The following is a 15,469-nucleotide window of genomic DNA, read 5'->3' as shown; positions in this document are numbered from 1 at the left end:
GGCTAGAATATTAATTTAGTCTATAAGAAAAAAAGCTGCCTGAACTTTAGCCCAGATTAGCATGTTAGTAGGTACGGGCCTGGTTAGCACGATCCGATTATCTATGTGTGTAAATTTAACATCATTTGATCATGTCATGTCGGTTTTGAAATTTAGATATTCAATTTAGTCCTCCAAAATTATAAAAAATCGGTCATAAATATATTTGATTGGATTGATCAGTTGGATTGAAACGATCGATGTAAGCAGCTCGCATCAAATAAGTCGAATTACTCGATTCATGCGAATTACATCAAATCTTTCAATAAAGAAAGCCCAAGTTCAACTAACAATTTTAAGCCCAAAATAGGTGGGCTCAACTAATCATACACGATCAGCATTCTTTACGGACTACAGTAAAAAGCCTTTTCGCGCATTTTCTATTTTTTCTTTCTTTGAGTGTTTGGCAGCTGAGAAAATTACTGTTTTGAAAAGGAAATGGAATTTGAAGTCGATGAAGTGGATCAATATGGTGTGCCGGGCTTCTTAAAAACAGCCCATCGCGGTCGCAGGACTAATTTTTCCAATTGGGGCGACCCACAAACGTGGCCCATGGGTTGATGCATTTGGGAAGAGGCCAATAAACGTAAAATGTGAATAAATATAATTATATAAATATAAATAGAATTCATATTTTAAGTGTTGTTATAATTAATTAATCTGAAGAAAAAAAAAATTAATAGAGCTATAAAACTAAAAATAATAAAACGAAACTGTATAGGTAAAGAGGACAATAATTCCTCAATATCAAATACAAAACAAAGCTGTACCATTACTCATTGTTGACAAAAACACCAATCACTAGCCTCTTCTTTTTTTCGAGAAAATATTGTATTTCATTAAACTGAAAGGAACATTACATGGTAAGGTGGTTGGTGTGAATTAGCATGTTAACGGCGGCCTCATTAAATCTTCTCAGACCACCTCGTGGTTCAAAAAAAAAAAAAGGAACAAATGGTCACATCGGCGGCCTCAGATAAAACAAAACTCCAGGTAGGAAAGAATAATTACCAATCACCAGCTTAAAAAGAAATTTTTGATGATAATAGATAAAATAATTATTAATTTTGCACTATTTTTCTATACAAAACCACTCACATAATAATTGCATATGTCCAATTAATATCATGTCTATATAAATATTACTTAATACCAGATGGATCAACTGTCCCATGAGACAATGTACCCGCCGCGGGTATATTCTTTGTTGTGCAATGACCATTTCAAGAATAATACATCTTGTCATTGACAATTGTCATTGCCAGAGTCTCAAGGCAAGGCATTACAATTTTGTATCCCACTAATGAAAAGCCAAATTTCATACCATTTTGTTTATTCTCAATTGACACTCTGTTTTTTGAGAGAATCTCAAATCACATTTTAATAGACAAACTTAGATACATTTTAATTCATTCTTGCCAAAAGATTGCATTGAGATTGTGTAGCGATGATAAAATATCAAATATTCAAATATAGGTATGGGTTAAATTGGTTGAGCAGTGTTGTGTGTTTATATGGTTCGTCCCTTTTTATCCGAGTTTAGCTTCTCTTAATAAATTAGAGTACTTTAAATACAAATTTATAAATAAACTCAATCTTAGACATGTATTTATAAAAAAACCTAAGTACTATTTAAACATAAAAACACACCCAAAATCAACCACAAAGTCAACTTTTTGGGTGTGTTTATAAATGAGTTTTGAGTGTGTGTAATGATGAGTTTTGGGTGTGTTTATAAAGTGTTTTGGGTATTGGGTTTTTTTATAATTTCAACCTCCATTTTGGGTGTTTTAGTGAAACTCTCTAATTTAAATTATCGTTTTCTGAAAGAAAATTCAAATCTGCCAATAACTGATCCTCAGATTAAATTCAAATCTGTTTAATAAATTGGATAAGTGGTAACTCCCCCAATGCTCGCAATTGCATTTGCATTGCAGTGTTCCAAATTCCAATTTGAATCGGAGTTCAAACTCAGATTTCACCAAAACACACACACAATATAGTAGCCGTTAATTAGCCGTTAATTCCGTTGTAGGCCCCGCCCAAATTGTAGAATCCGAGACCGCTTTGAATAATCTCCACCAAAAAACATAACAAGGCATGACTCAGCGACAACCTAGCTGACAGACTGTCCACCTAAAAAGAATTACAAAACAAAAAATCCCACATGGGCCACGTCACCAAACTGACACTAAATAAAATAAACAAAACCACAATAATAATAAAATAATAAAGCAATTCCCATACAGGGAGGCCTGCCTTATTCTTCTCTTGCTGGCCTCTCCTCACCAGTCACCAGTCACCACCAAAACCTCTTTATATATAAACCAAACTCTCTCTTCCCCCTCCTCACATTCTCTGCTTCTCTCTCTCTCTCTCTCTCAATTGAGTTCTGCTCAATTTTCTCTGTTTTTTTTCCTCATTCAGAAAAAAGAAAATGGCACTTTGCTTTGGTTATTCAAAAGCCATTTTCAGAGTTTTGTTAGTCTCTGCCATTGTCTTCTTTGCCATTCTATCTCCATCTGCTGCTGCTACTACAAAGCCCTCAGCTTCTGCTCCTTCCCCTGCCTCCACCCCTGCTCATGCCCCTGGCCCTTCCAGTGATGGTAAATTCTGTTTTCTTAATGTCACATTTTCCATTTCATTTCTTTGTTTATAATCAGATCTGAAGGCATTTTGTTCATTCTTGTTTTTGGATATTTTATTTTATTTTATTGGCATTTGGTTTTTGTTTTCCTTTCTGGATTGAGCATTGGGTTTTTTTTTTCTTTCTCTTATTAATCTCATTGTTTATATTTTTTATTTTTGGAAAATTTTGCAGGGACTTCCATAGACCAAGGGATTGCATATGTGCTGATGCTAGTGGCTTTGGTGCTTACATACCTCATTCATCCTCTGGACGCATCATCTTCCTACACTTTCTTTTGAGTGTTGGGATTCTTTTTTAGGTGAATTAGAAATGGATGGGATTTGATTTGTGTAGACAAATGACCAAAAAAAAATTTGGTGTTGGTTTTTTTTTTCTTTCCATTATGATTTATTTGACTTTGATTGTGCATATATGAATTAGACAAATTAATGAATAACAATGTTTGAGGCTGATTAAGCTTCTAGTAGATTGTTATCAAATTATTGTTCCTTTCTTCATTTCTGTTTCATTCTTTGCTTGTGTATATTGACATGTTCAACTTTAATTTGAAGATATGCATGCATATTTCATTTCTTCATCATCATTGTACATGGAACTTTTTGCAGTACGAGACTATTTGAACTCAAACAATTGATGAGTTAAACCATTTTTCTTTTCTGTAAATTTAGGATAAGTTTTTTTTTCCCCTTAAAAAATTGGGGTTGAAAAAAGAAGAAAAATTATTGAATAAAATTAAAAAATTGGGTGTGGTTGTAAATCCGATTATACAGTTCAAGTTCAATGCGTTCGAGCAACGAAGATTGTTACTGTTGATCACCGGAGTTGTGCTTTCGGTTCTGATAACTTGGCAGCGGTTGCGACGCCATTCTGCTGTGGCATTGAGACCCCAATGCATCCTTCTTCAACTCCCATGAGAGTTCCCAGAGCAACTCCTATCCATAATGGATGAGGACTCCATTACTCCATTGATTTTCCAAAAAATTAGATTGCTATTAGCGTACTTAAAATCACTGAATAAATAAAGTCACTGTTTGCAATATATTCGAACTTCAATTATAGATCACTTTTTTCTATGAGTTTGAATGATATCAACAATTTGAAAATACAGCTGGTGATTTCAACCCAAAGCTTAAGAAAGTTTAAAAAGAACTTGGATATCAACAATTTATCTTGTATTGCAGCAAAGAAAATATTTGCACTACTGTGCTGCAATCAATGACTGAAATCCTGGCAATCCCAGGCTCCATGATGACGATCTTTTATTCTCCAAAATTGCTGTGTTCTGTTGCTTTTGCAGCCTCTCCACCACCATGACAGGAACATTGTGATTCCCACAAAGGAAATCTCATAATTAGTGACCCTCTCAAGGTAGGTGTCTGATTGAAAACCTTGTAAGCTTTGTACAAGTAAACCAGAATCCCAAAACCACGATCAACGAATGTGTCACTTTTAATCATTGAATCAGATGTCTATAATATAAAAAATACTTGACAACTTCATAAGAGGAGACGACTATCCCAACAGAAGGACCGGCCCTACCAACACGAGGAGCAACTCCCATAAACAAACCCTTTATCCCTCCATCCCTATTCGAAACAAAAAGTTCCATGGTTGGTTAAAAACATAGAATATTTGAACATATTATTACAGAATTAACATCAATGCGATTCATTGTTTATATTGCACTTGATGTCTCACATACCTCCAAATTTCAAGCAAAGTTGTTCTTGTTGTCATCTTCAATGCCCTTGCAGGATCCTTCTGCAAAAAGAAAACTGTTAAAAAACAAGCATAAGAATTATTATTTTTCTTTTCTATTTTGGGTGCTCTCGACTCTCGTGAATAAATTCTGTAGCGTCTAGTCTATAGGATTGCTTCTCTGTTTCTTTAGGTACAATACAAGAGAAGAGAAAAGAAAGTCAGGGTGAAGCTTATTATACAGAGATACCTCTATCTGTCGTCGAGTTTTTGCCACATCTAATGGACATGTAGCAGCAGCTGCAAGGGTTCCTGCAACAAACCCAGCAGAGAAATTAGCTCCAAGGACACTGGCTGCGTTGGCTTCATCACCCACAAGACCAAGAATTCTTCGCCTGATCTGCACAGAAGGGGCAAATAATTAAATCAAGTTGTCTACACCTGCCAGTGCAAGGTATAAGAGGAAACTAGAAGGTAGATTTTGAATTTCTTGAAATAGTGCAACTCACTGGCTCAAGGGTTGACCAACATATTGCAGAAAAAGGAACATCACGAGCAAGTTGCGCCCCGAGGCCAGTCCACAAGATGCGAGAGTTTTGTACTGTTACAAAAGAAAAATAATAATGTCATCAACAATCTTATCTTAACTAAAAGGCAACCTTAGAACTGTTCCAATACAAGATAGGTATGCATCAACTGGTGTCATTTATAGGTATTACATGATCATCACATCATCTTGATCAGCTGCAAATCAATTACTTAAGAGATATGGGGAAGTAAAGAACTAACTCAAAAGTATAATTAGGAGTTCACTTACAGTTTTGAAGGAGGTTATTGCTCTTGACAGGGTTGATGACCCCATTCAGTGTCCCCCAAACTCCTGGAGGCTTCACACCAGCTCGGGCTTCCTTAAATGCCTGCAGTTAAAGAAGAGGCACACTATGAGAAACTTCAATTTTGGGGGGAAAAAGGGTACCCTGTGCATAAAAATAGTTCTCTCCAACTATGTAACCTTAAAGATAAGCAGATACCTGAAGGACACTTCATCTATGATTTGCAATGTACGAGATACTTTAGATAAGATATAAAGTTAAAAATAATAACTAATAAGTAAGCCTAGATAAAAAAAACATCAAGGTAGTAAATATTAATTGTCTTGTCTGGTGTCAATTGTATCCTCAATAATAAATCCTAATTTTTTATTGTATTCGGGTCATTAACTAAGATAATTGGTTGTATAGTTACTGAAATCACACTAATGGGATTGGTCGAGAGGTCTTGACAGGGATACCATAAAACCTATGGATATGAGATGAATACCAGTTCACAAGTCAGGAACAGTGTAAAATGGTGATAAATGACATCAATCTACATCATTAAATACCTGCATGCGCGTCCTTGCGAGTTCAACAGGGTAACAAGAGATGCAAGCTAATGATCGTGCTAGTGACCCTGCAACTAATGGGACATATGGTGTCATATTTGGAGCATTCTGAGTCGTGAAATCTTCCATCAAATTACGGAAAATGTCATAGCAAGGCATGTAGATCCCCACCTGATTGACAAATAGAAAACAATAACTACCAGCAACACAAATTCCAGAACAAAGTGCATACCACCTTGCATCATCCACAGCATGGGATCTAACACTGCAAGGAACCATTTAGATGAAAGAGGTAATCCTTGGTAAGAGAGAGACTTACAGTTGGTATGGCCAATGTTAAGCTTGCAGTAGTGCCCCTCCAGAGTCTCCAAAATCCTTCCTGCACCAATTTATTCCTGTGAACCTCTAATATTATTAAAATATTTGTCTACAAACTCATAGGTGATGACCTAAATAAGCAAATAGTCCCTTAATTGGGATACAGTAAGCATGTGGACAAGGCATTGAAAAGTGTCTTAAAACATGAAAAGAAAATGCCATGCATGTAATGTAAGGCATCACAAATTTCCTTGTGGCACTGACATACAGTCAAATGATATGATGCAATACTCGCTTAATAATCACTTTGAAATAATATCTACCATCCAGCATGTTTTAGGTACTTCTCTTGTTCCTTCGTCCCACCGTAGAGAAAAAAAAAAGAAAACCTAGTTACTCTATCTAAGAGTTCACATGGCACTTTCAGGTTTTTCTACTATAAATCAAAGAGAAAGTGAGTAGATTTTTCTGTTCTTTCTAGAATACAAGGTTAGTATAAAACCCATGCCTCTATGACAACAGACAGTAAGGTTCAAAGCTTTGCCAAACAATATGACATCTGCTGGATTGCAAAAGTTGCTGTTTAAGGATAGATAATTGAAATTTTACACAAGGAAGAAGTCATCTATCACATAATGAAACGTAAGTAACTCCTTTTCGGGAGAAGAATCTACTATATATTTAAGTTTTTGCATCAACCAACCTGACGTATGACTTTGAGCAACACATCCAGTGTTCCTTTATACTGGTTACAGTCTGGTGGGCAGACGATCTTGGATCCAAGTACTGAACTTGTGCGTGGTATGGAAGATCTCAAATCTGGAAGCATCTACAGACAATCCCAAAGCCATTACTAAAGATGCTTCGTTGCAGAGTAAATAAGATAAATTCAATAATAATAAAAAACTGCATACATACTGTGTTTGTTTCAAAACATGCCACACCACATAGCCCCTGATAAGGAACTCCAGCAGCCTGAGCTTGTAACCTTGTCTGAAGGTAATGCAACAAATGGCGCATAAAGTCAATTAATTTTGATAACGAAAACCTTAAAGTAGAGAACTTTATAAGCATGCAAACTTCACAAATGACTAATCTCATCAAGCACAGACGAATCAGTTTCAAAAGGGCAACTTTTAAATTAATAACGTTATATTAATTCACAACAACCATATATGATCTTCTCAATGGGTTTGTTAAGAAGACAATAGAATCTCAATCACAGCATATGGGAATTTTACTACACAAACGTCCACAAGATGAAGAAACGAAAAGCCAAAAATGGGTATCTTCCAAAAAGTCCCCAGAACAGATTATAATATAAGAATAGGGAATTGAAATTGCGAACCTTGGCAACATCAAGAGGGTTAACGAGAATCGCAGAGACAAAAGAGGCGCCAGCAGCAGAGAGAGCCCTCTCTCCAAAACCCAAATTGGCATCAGATACACGCATGGCATGGTGCTGCTTTCGCTGTTCTTTGCCATCCTTGAACATGGTATCTACGTTTCCTTCAAAATCAACTCCGCTAGCTGCTGTGCTCATCCATAAAGGCAGGCCGTGCCTTGAGGCCACCATTCGTCTCTGTCTTTCTATGTTTTCGACGAGTTTATTATTCCAATATTCAAAGTTTCCGAATATTCAATTTTTCGTGGGGAGGACGCGAGCTGCGTTATTGCGTATGTGTTGGGATGCTGTTGTGATTCGTGGCGAAATTGGCGTGGAGCTGAGGGCGCCAAACAATTGGGGCTGATGGTCTTCTCCTCTTAATTGTGGATGTGGATTGTGGTTGTGGACCATTGTCGTAGACTTTTCTGGTTGGGCAAAGTCCAAGTTGGAAAAACTCCCACTTGGCTTCTATGGCCTTCATGTAGATGCTCACTAAAAAGTTGGGACTTATTGTAATTGGTCTTAAACTGAGCCCAATAGTTTGATTAAGTTAAATATTATATATATATATATATATAAAATACAAGTCATAGTCTAAATTATAAAGGAGTTTCTGATTCTATTTTACTAGACTAGATCCTGTTGACTTGAATTGATTAAGTTAATTCTTATTTAACCCATCAAATATGGATCGACAATTTTTCGCGTCTCATGTAAATATAGGAATGTATATGTACCTAGCTAATTCACAATTCAAGTTTTAATATGTATTTTTATTTTATTTTAATAGTGGTTGTATTATATAAAGCGGTATTTCTTCAGTATCATACAAATGATAACTACCTATTCTATTCTTACAAGTGGATAGCACATGTTACATGAAAAATAAATAAATAAATTTATAGAGCCAAGACAGAGATACAATCCGGAAACTTTTCTCAACAACAAATTATGAGTATGAGTGAAATCAAAGTAAGAATCATCCCCTGCCACAAAAGACATCAAGAGGGCTCTTTGAGATGGTTAATAGACTGGCAAATTTTCCTGCGTCTTTGGAAACCACAAATGGGATCAATTTTCTGGAGCTGTTGTATAATAATTGCCTGGTATGATAAGCTGCCATTAGAGAGAAAATGCTAGCAGACACCATGACCAGTTTCACAGCAAAACCAACTCTCTGCCACTTCCTTGAGATGAATAACTTTCTAATGCAATCAGTGAGAAACCTTCTGCTGTGAGCAGCAGGTTCAGCTTTTTCTTTCAATCTCTCTTTAAAATCCCAATTGAAAGGGACATTGTTTTCATTGCCAAAACATGCTTTCAATTCTGTCACCACATCAAGTGCCCTTCCTTTATGTTCTGCCACCTTTGCTGATAAATTTACTCTGCTTTCTTCCAAATTGGTGAAGGCTGCATGCCTGTCCATCTGCTGCCAAGAACCCATTCTCTGCATGAGATAGCCAAATTTTAAAAAGAATTTGGGGATGGACAAATTGGCCAATCCATAAAAGCAGGAGTAAGGAAAAAGAAGACGAAATAATGTTGAGGGGCATGTTTACCTGTAAAACCATGAACATGTTCTCAACTTCCTTCACTGAGTTTCTAATGTCAACCAACCTCTTCCTCTCCCCAAATGGGGCCTCTGCAAAATCGCAGTAACCAGCAGGTTCTGAGCAGAATTTACAAGACCTGCTATTTTCTCTAGTTTCATTGTTGAGCCAGCCATGAAAGCCCATGCTGTCTTGATGGGAAAACTGCAGGTCGTTCTTAACTCCCTCAAACAAAGACATTGCCCATCAATCAAAACCCACTAATATTGTGGTTTTCAATGTTTTTCCTTTTAATATTCTTTGCACACCAACCATATTCAATTTTCTCAGCTTTTCCCTTTTCTTCCCTGTGGTTGTTGAGGCTTGAGAGCCTGAAACCACATGGAATATAATGAAGGGTAGGCCTTCCCTTCTTCTGTTATAGTTTGCTTTAGGTGTTTCCAGACAGACAATCATTTTGGTCACTTTTTCTTTCTTCTTTTCTTAGTTGGTTTTATTCTTTCTTTAAAGGGAAGATTTGACAAAAAAAAAAAAAACAGAATGGCTTAGCTGGTCATGCCCCACACTGGTCATGCTCACTCTCATCACGTTCTTCTTCTTCTCCTTTTTTCCTTTCTTGATAAACACTCATTATGTTGTGTTATGTATGTGATACATGTAGCATAGCATCATAGCATGCATCATACAAAGCGATATTGGGGGAGGGGGAAATCGAACTTAGGATATCGAATACAGTGTTAAATACTCTTAACCAACTGAACTACAAGTCCCTTACATAACATCAATCATTTCGTTTAATGGCAATACGCAACTTGTATTTAAAAACTGTGCACCATTAATTTAGGCCCCCTGTGACCAACTCATTTTGTTGAGAAGGTTACAGAAATAAACTCTACTTATTTCTGTGGGAGAGACAAATTGGGGCCTTCCTCAGACTGGTATTGCATGAGGCAGAGCAGAGTATAAACGGAGCAAAGTCAACTACAACAGAAGCTCTGATCCATTTGAATTTTGCTAATTTGAGCTACAAACCATTGACCATGCTGCTGTACTTCATCACCACTCAAAAACATATGCAGTCAAACAATTTCAAACCCCATATTTACAAATGGAATTCTATTTTCAATGCGACCAATGGGAACCTGAAGAGACAAAAAATTTCATTAGGGTAAAAGAAGAGCAAGACTGAAAAGGTCATCATATACATGGACCCAAAGATCTCTTGCAATTTGCAAATCTCTATCGTTGCTCTTGGTGGTAGGTTGAATGGGCCACACTGACCCCACCTGTTCTGATATTCAAAAATCTCTATGATAAATGAGAGAAAACATTTCATATGATCTCTCCGTGTTCTTCTGCAAATGATATACCTCCTTTTCCTTGGGCTCCCTCCCCCATCATGCCTCAGATTTTGTGGCCCACTTCAAACTTAAAATAGTAAATTCAAATTGAGCATGGTTCAGGCTCAGGCTCAGGCTCAGTGAACTTGAAGGTGTGGGCATAATCCCATGTCATACTCATGAACTTTTGGGGTCAAAAAGAGATTAGCACACCCTGTATTTTTAAGGTATTTGGAATAAAAATCTTGGCTTTTCCTGCTTTTTTTTTCTTTTCTTTTTTTAACTTTTGATGCAGTTATGTCCTCTCCTTCACTTGATGAATGTTCCCTGTACTTTTTTGTTTGCACATTTTTAGGTCTTAACCTATTATCTTCTGTGAAAGTGATTTTAAGTTGTACATGTACATATGCAGGGTTATGGTATTTTGTCCAATAATGTATCATATTATCTTACCATCTTGTCAATTTAAGCTCCTAATAAGTAAAAATAACGACAAAATTGTCAGACAATAAGGCATTCACAATTTTGACGGAAGTATGAATAATATCTACCATTCGAATCGCACAAATAATAAAACGTGAATTGTAAAAGAAGATCCATGCACAAAGCATATGATTCTGAGATTTAGTTATCTTGGGTGGTTTACATTTCCAGTTTGCAACTATATGAAAAACTTTAGCTACATAAATAAAAGCTATAAGTAGGGTTCAAAACCCAAGAGACCGAGAGAGATTATCCAAAATTGAATTGGTACTATCGCAAGGACCACATCCGTTGCACTAGACACGGCGTTTGCCCATTGAGACCACTGTACTGGGAAAGGGGCTGTAATTGAAGAAGAAGAAGAAGAAGATCTGATTTATTGTCCTTTGAGTTGAATTTTCAGAGACCTTTGGCAATTGGATATTAAAGCAGCTGCTATGCTCTGCCTCAGTGTTTTGTTTTAAAAGGGTATGCAAGGACACTGTTACCTTTGTATCAAGGTAGGGTGGGGCTAAACAAGCCCAGACCCCGACTTAGTATTAAGTTATTTTGTTGTCTTATCTTTCTCTCTTTCTCTTATTGGAAATGATCAGTCTGTTGAGACTTGAGTCACAAGTAACAAAATAAATCTCAATTATGAACTTGAATTATTGGACCGAGCTTTGTAAAAGAGTAAAACTCTGATGTATTTGATTAATATGTGATCATTTATTGTGAGAAGAACGGCGTCTCCGGGTAGGTGTAAGTTTTTGACGGAGGGTCTTGCCAAATACCAACTTGAACTAATACTGGGATTAACTTTAAGTAAACAGAAATTGAAGATTTTGGACTGCAAAAGATTGAGATGCATGCCATTTCTCATTGGACAAAAAGAGTAGAGAAAGGGACCCAACCCAAGTACAGGTTTTGCAAGAAGAAGATCTGATTTTACCAATACAGCATCATTTATCTCCTTTGGAGAGACAAAGTCTAGTCAGAGAAGGCATGCAACTTGCAAGTGGGTCTGATTATCTGATGTATAGAACGAAACCTCGTATTTCACGATGCAATTTACCAACAGTAAAAAGGTGTTTTGAACGTTAAAATTACCAACAACCCAGCAAGTAGCAAGAACCCTTTTGTGTAAAATTTGACCAGGAAAAAGATTTACATGTTCTGTTGGCCGGAGATTCAAGAAACATGCCGGGATTTCACCTGAAAAGCAAGCTGACAATGTCTGGGAATTTCTGAAAAAGCAATGGCCCCTCACCCTTTCCCTTTCCAAGAGGTCTAGGACTAGGCTTATAGACTGTTCACTTAATATAATAGTTTCTAGGTTTTGGGGTTTGGGGCAAGGCAAAGGCCAACATCACCCTTCATTTACCCTCTGCTCTCACTGTTACGTGTTCTCATCAGAGTCAGAGTCCCCAATATGGGTCAATGACTTAATGCTGCCGTGTTATGTATCACTTACTAAAATAAACCCATAAATCCCTTTCAACCCAAACAAAATGCAAAACCAATGTCTCTCAAATGACTAGTGGGTGCGCCATTCAACATGAAAACAACTTTAGCTTTGAATGTGGATTAGTTCAACGGTAAAATGGTAAATATGAGATAAAGCTGTCAACTCGAAACTTGAATGTTTTAGGGCTTGTTTGGAATTGCTTCTCGAGGAAATACTTTTGCTCATAAGCATTTTTCAAGTGCTTTAAGGAAAAACACTTGGAAGCACGGTTAGGAAGTACTTTTAACATTATCAAAAGTATTCTTATTAATTAAATAAAACAAAGTACAGGTGTGTTGGCAAAATTAAAGTCAGTAGAATGATTTATCCCCCACCATAAACGGTTTATAGTTTATATGGCATAACGAACAAATATCTCATACGAGTCACAGGCGCCACTCCAGCAAAAAAGAAAAATTATAGGATCAACCCAAAATCTCGCATCATTCATTCAAACTCTTTCCTGATCATCATCGTGCGTTCAATTTCAAAACAAATTTACAAAGTGATTAATTAACTTAATTATATAGACTACAGAGCATAATTTACTGACAAGTAGATCAAAACTCAAACCACTCTCGGGCACTCAAATCTGTCGAAGCATTTCATTCAAAGCGCACCGCTTTCATCACATGCACCTTCGAAGTAATCCTCCACGTCATCCCACTTACATGACCGGAAATCGAGCGACAAATCGGAGAAATCTTCATCTTTTAACAGCATTTCCGGTACAACTCTCATTTCGTCGAAAAATATCGGCGCGGGAGCCTCCGGTTCAAAACAATCGTTCAGCAAAAACTCAGACTCAAACGCCCCGAAATCATCTCGCTCCGAAATCCCGACCGGTCTCCACTCGATTTCGGCCTCACCGGGGCTCAAAACAGAGGTCGGCGAACGAAGACTGTGATCGCACTCGCCCATCACCGCAACGTTGGGCGACGTTTCCCAAGAAATCGGTTTGCAGTCATAGTCCGGAGTGGCCGGTACGGCGATTTCGGGTGGCTTGATGAAATTGGTGAAGGCCAGATGTCCTTTAAACGCAATGGCGGCTCTGTCGTACGCCAAACCGGCCTCCTCCGCCGTGTCGAACGTTCCGAGCCAGACCCGTGCCCGACTAGTCGGGTTTCGGATCTCCGCCGCCCATCTCCCCCACGGCCTCTGCCGTACGCCTCGGAACTTCTTCCCGTTCGGCGAAACATTGTTGCTTTCGTCATTTGCTCTGCACCTCGGAGCCTTAGGCTTGGAGAAGAGCCTCGAAGCACTGCACTCTTCGATTCTGATTTCGTTGATCGTGCGCTTCACGACGATTCGTTCTTCGGCCTCGTCGCCGGAGGAGTCGGTGGCGTCGCCATCGGTGAAGGAAATCCGTACGATTTTGGGGGCTACGACATTGGATTCTGGGGAATGCTTGGTGAGCGTCTTGACGAACTTGGTTGTGACGGTTCGATGCTCTGTGTACTTGGTTCGATTCATGGCTGTTGCAGCCGACCGAGAGAAAAATCTAGAAATGAAATGAGAAGAAGAAGATAAATTTGCAGAGCAACTGTAACTGATGAAGCATTAAGAAAAAGTAAAAGCTGAGAATAAATAAGAGCTGAGAGAGAGATTAGAGAGAGAGAGAGAGCGCAGTGGAGTCAAAATGCCAAGAATCGCAGTTTTATAGGAGTATCTTAGCAGCCTCCGACATTTTCGTTTTTCCTCTTTTATTAAAAAAGAATGTTTTTTTTTTCTTTAACAAGGAATTAAATAATTTTAAATTTCATTCATAATTAACAAGCAAATAAAAAACACGATTTAAATAAGATTCGTTTTTTAAATTCGGGGTTCATTTTTTTCGTCTGAGACGTTTTGAAGCAAGATAAGAGATTATGGTATGTAAAGTTAAAACAACGTCGTTTCATGGATACTTTATCAAATAGATTATGATAGGTGGTTAATTCCGAGTTTTTGGTGAATGGATTTACATTAAATTTAAAAATATTTATTTGAATATATATATATATATATATATCTCATAAGAATAACAAAATTAGAAAACTAATATTAAATGGATATATAGCAACGGAAATGTTCTTTTTTGCTTGGCGGCCAAGTTCCTGCTCTTCCATTTTCCAATTTTTTAAAAAAATAAAGTCAACCTCTAGTGATTTTTCGTTTTAATTTTGAATTGCTTGAAAAATATTTGAAGTTTTCTAGGACATAAAAAGACAATAAATTAATATTGTGGGCCCCGTTGATGCTTGCGCTCCAAGAAACAACTTAAAAACATTTCCCAGTTCCCACAAAACTACAAATTTGTCTCTTGGTTATCCCATTCCTCAGTTACCTTATTTGATGAAAGACATTAATTTATTTTCTCCAAAAAGAAAAAGTCATCCATTTATATATTCCTGCTTTTTAAATAAAATAAATTAAAATTCTGTCACTCCAAAAATATGGGTCGTTGACCAACCAAGACCATGCATTTAATGCTGAATTTGTTTTAAATAAGAAATAAAAATGAAAGAAAATCATTTGCTGTAACATACGGATTTTGTGGCTTGGGAATTGGTTTCAATGAAACTGAAAAGACTTGCTCTTCTCTGCTATGATTTGTTGCTGTCAACTTGCCACACATCGCGTTCCTTTTCAATCTTCTTCCTTTTTTTTGTTGATATTTTCCCAATTAATTTGAAACTTGAAAGGCTTTATTTTCAAAAATTGCCTCTATTTTCATGAAAGGCAGGGGATGGGCAAGGAGATCAGATTTTTTTGCTTGGAAGGAGAAACATGTAGCAAAAAAGTGGGATTGTTTTCAGCATGCAAAAACCAGGATATTTCCTTGCTTGTCTGTTTCACTTCCTTTATGAACTTTATTTTCTAGTGTGTGCATAATCTTTGGCATGATTTTCAATCCATCTTCGAATAAAAGCTTTTTATAAGTATTCTTTGTGAATAAAAGTGGAGAAGTTGTCTTACTTATATCTACTTCAAATTTCAAAAATTAAAAATGTTCTTTGAAGCAAAGGTCGGTTTGGAGCAAATGCTCTCCGCATGAAAGGTCGTGGTCAAGTCCTAGATTCGCGTAGTATATGTGAGACTAGTGTGTTATCGCCCCTCTTAATAGGAAAAGTCCTAAACAAAAACCAAAAAAG

General features: G+C 37.1%; 4 protein-coding genes across 5 annotated transcripts; 1 reads left to right on the top strand and 3 right to left on the bottom strand.

Annotated features, from left to right (window-relative positions):
* The first annotated feature begins 2,355 nt into the window (after positions 1 to 2,355).
* LOC103332273 (uncharacterized) lies at positions 2,356 to 3,168 on the top strand. Its single transcript, XM_008234995.2, has 2 exons — positions 2,356 to 2,645; positions 2,861 to 3,168. The coding sequence occupies exons 1-2, from the start codon at positions 2,477 to 2,479 to the stop codon at positions 2,965 to 2,967; spliced, it is 276 nt and encodes a 91-aa protein (XP_008233217.1). The 5' UTR covers positions 2,356 to 2,476; the 3' UTR covers positions 2,968 to 3,168.
* Positions 3,169 to 3,717: 549 nt separating this feature from the next.
* Positions 3,718 to 7,828, bottom strand: LOC103332274 (mitochondrial carrier protein MTM1). The gene is made up of 10 exons (XM_008234996.3): positions 7,438 to 7,828; positions 7,008 to 7,082; positions 6,793 to 6,918; positions 6,091 to 6,150; positions 5,772 to 5,942; positions 5,205 to 5,304; positions 4,897 to 4,988; positions 4,638 to 4,787; positions 4,392 to 4,450; positions 3,718 to 4,275 (listed from the first exon to the last, which is right to left on the bottom strand). The coding sequence occupies exons 1-10, from the start codon at positions 7,663 to 7,665 to the stop codon at positions 4,143 to 4,145; spliced, it is 1,194 nt and encodes a 397-aa protein (XP_008233218.2). The 5' UTR covers positions 7,666 to 7,828; the 3' UTR covers positions 3,718 to 4,142.
* Positions 7,829 to 8,289: 461 nt separating this feature from the next.
* LOC103332275 (uncharacterized) lies at positions 8,290 to 9,401 on the bottom strand. 2 transcript variants are annotated; one of them, XM_008234998.2, is made up of 2 exons: positions 9,036 to 9,401; positions 8,290 to 8,923 (listed from the first exon to the last, which is right to left on the bottom strand). In XM_008234998.2, exons 1-2 carry the CDS (start codon positions 9,264 to 9,266, stop codon positions 8,456 to 8,458), a joined length of 699 nt encoding a protein of 232 aa, XP_008233220.2. In that variant the 5' UTR covers positions 9,267 to 9,401; the 3' UTR covers positions 8,290 to 8,455. The 2 variants fall into 2 exon arrangements, with proteins under 2 accessions (XP_008233220.2, XP_088909083.1); XM_089052957.1 differs by having other exon boundaries at positions 8,290 to 8,902.
* A 3,380-nt stretch (positions 9,402 to 12,781) lies between these two features.
* LOC103332276 (ethylene-responsive transcription factor CRF4) lies at positions 12,782 to 13,956 on the bottom strand. The gene has a single exon (XM_008234999.3). The coding sequence runs from the start codon at positions 13,806 to 13,808 to the stop codon at positions 12,945 to 12,947; it is 864 nt and encodes a 287-aa protein (XP_008233221.2). The 5' UTR covers positions 13,809 to 13,956; the 3' UTR covers positions 12,782 to 12,944.
* Positions 13,957 to 15,469: the final 1,513 nt, after the last annotated feature.

The sequence above is a fragment of the Prunus mume genome, linkage group LG5 (genome assembly GCF_029339155.1).
Source record: "Prunus mume cultivar Tortuosa linkage group LG5, ASM2933915v1, whole genome shotgun sequence".
NCBI lineage: Eukaryota > Viridiplantae > Streptophyta > Magnoliopsida > Rosales > Rosaceae > Prunus > Prunus mume.
This window is presented reverse-complemented; position numbering and strand designations above follow the sequence as displayed.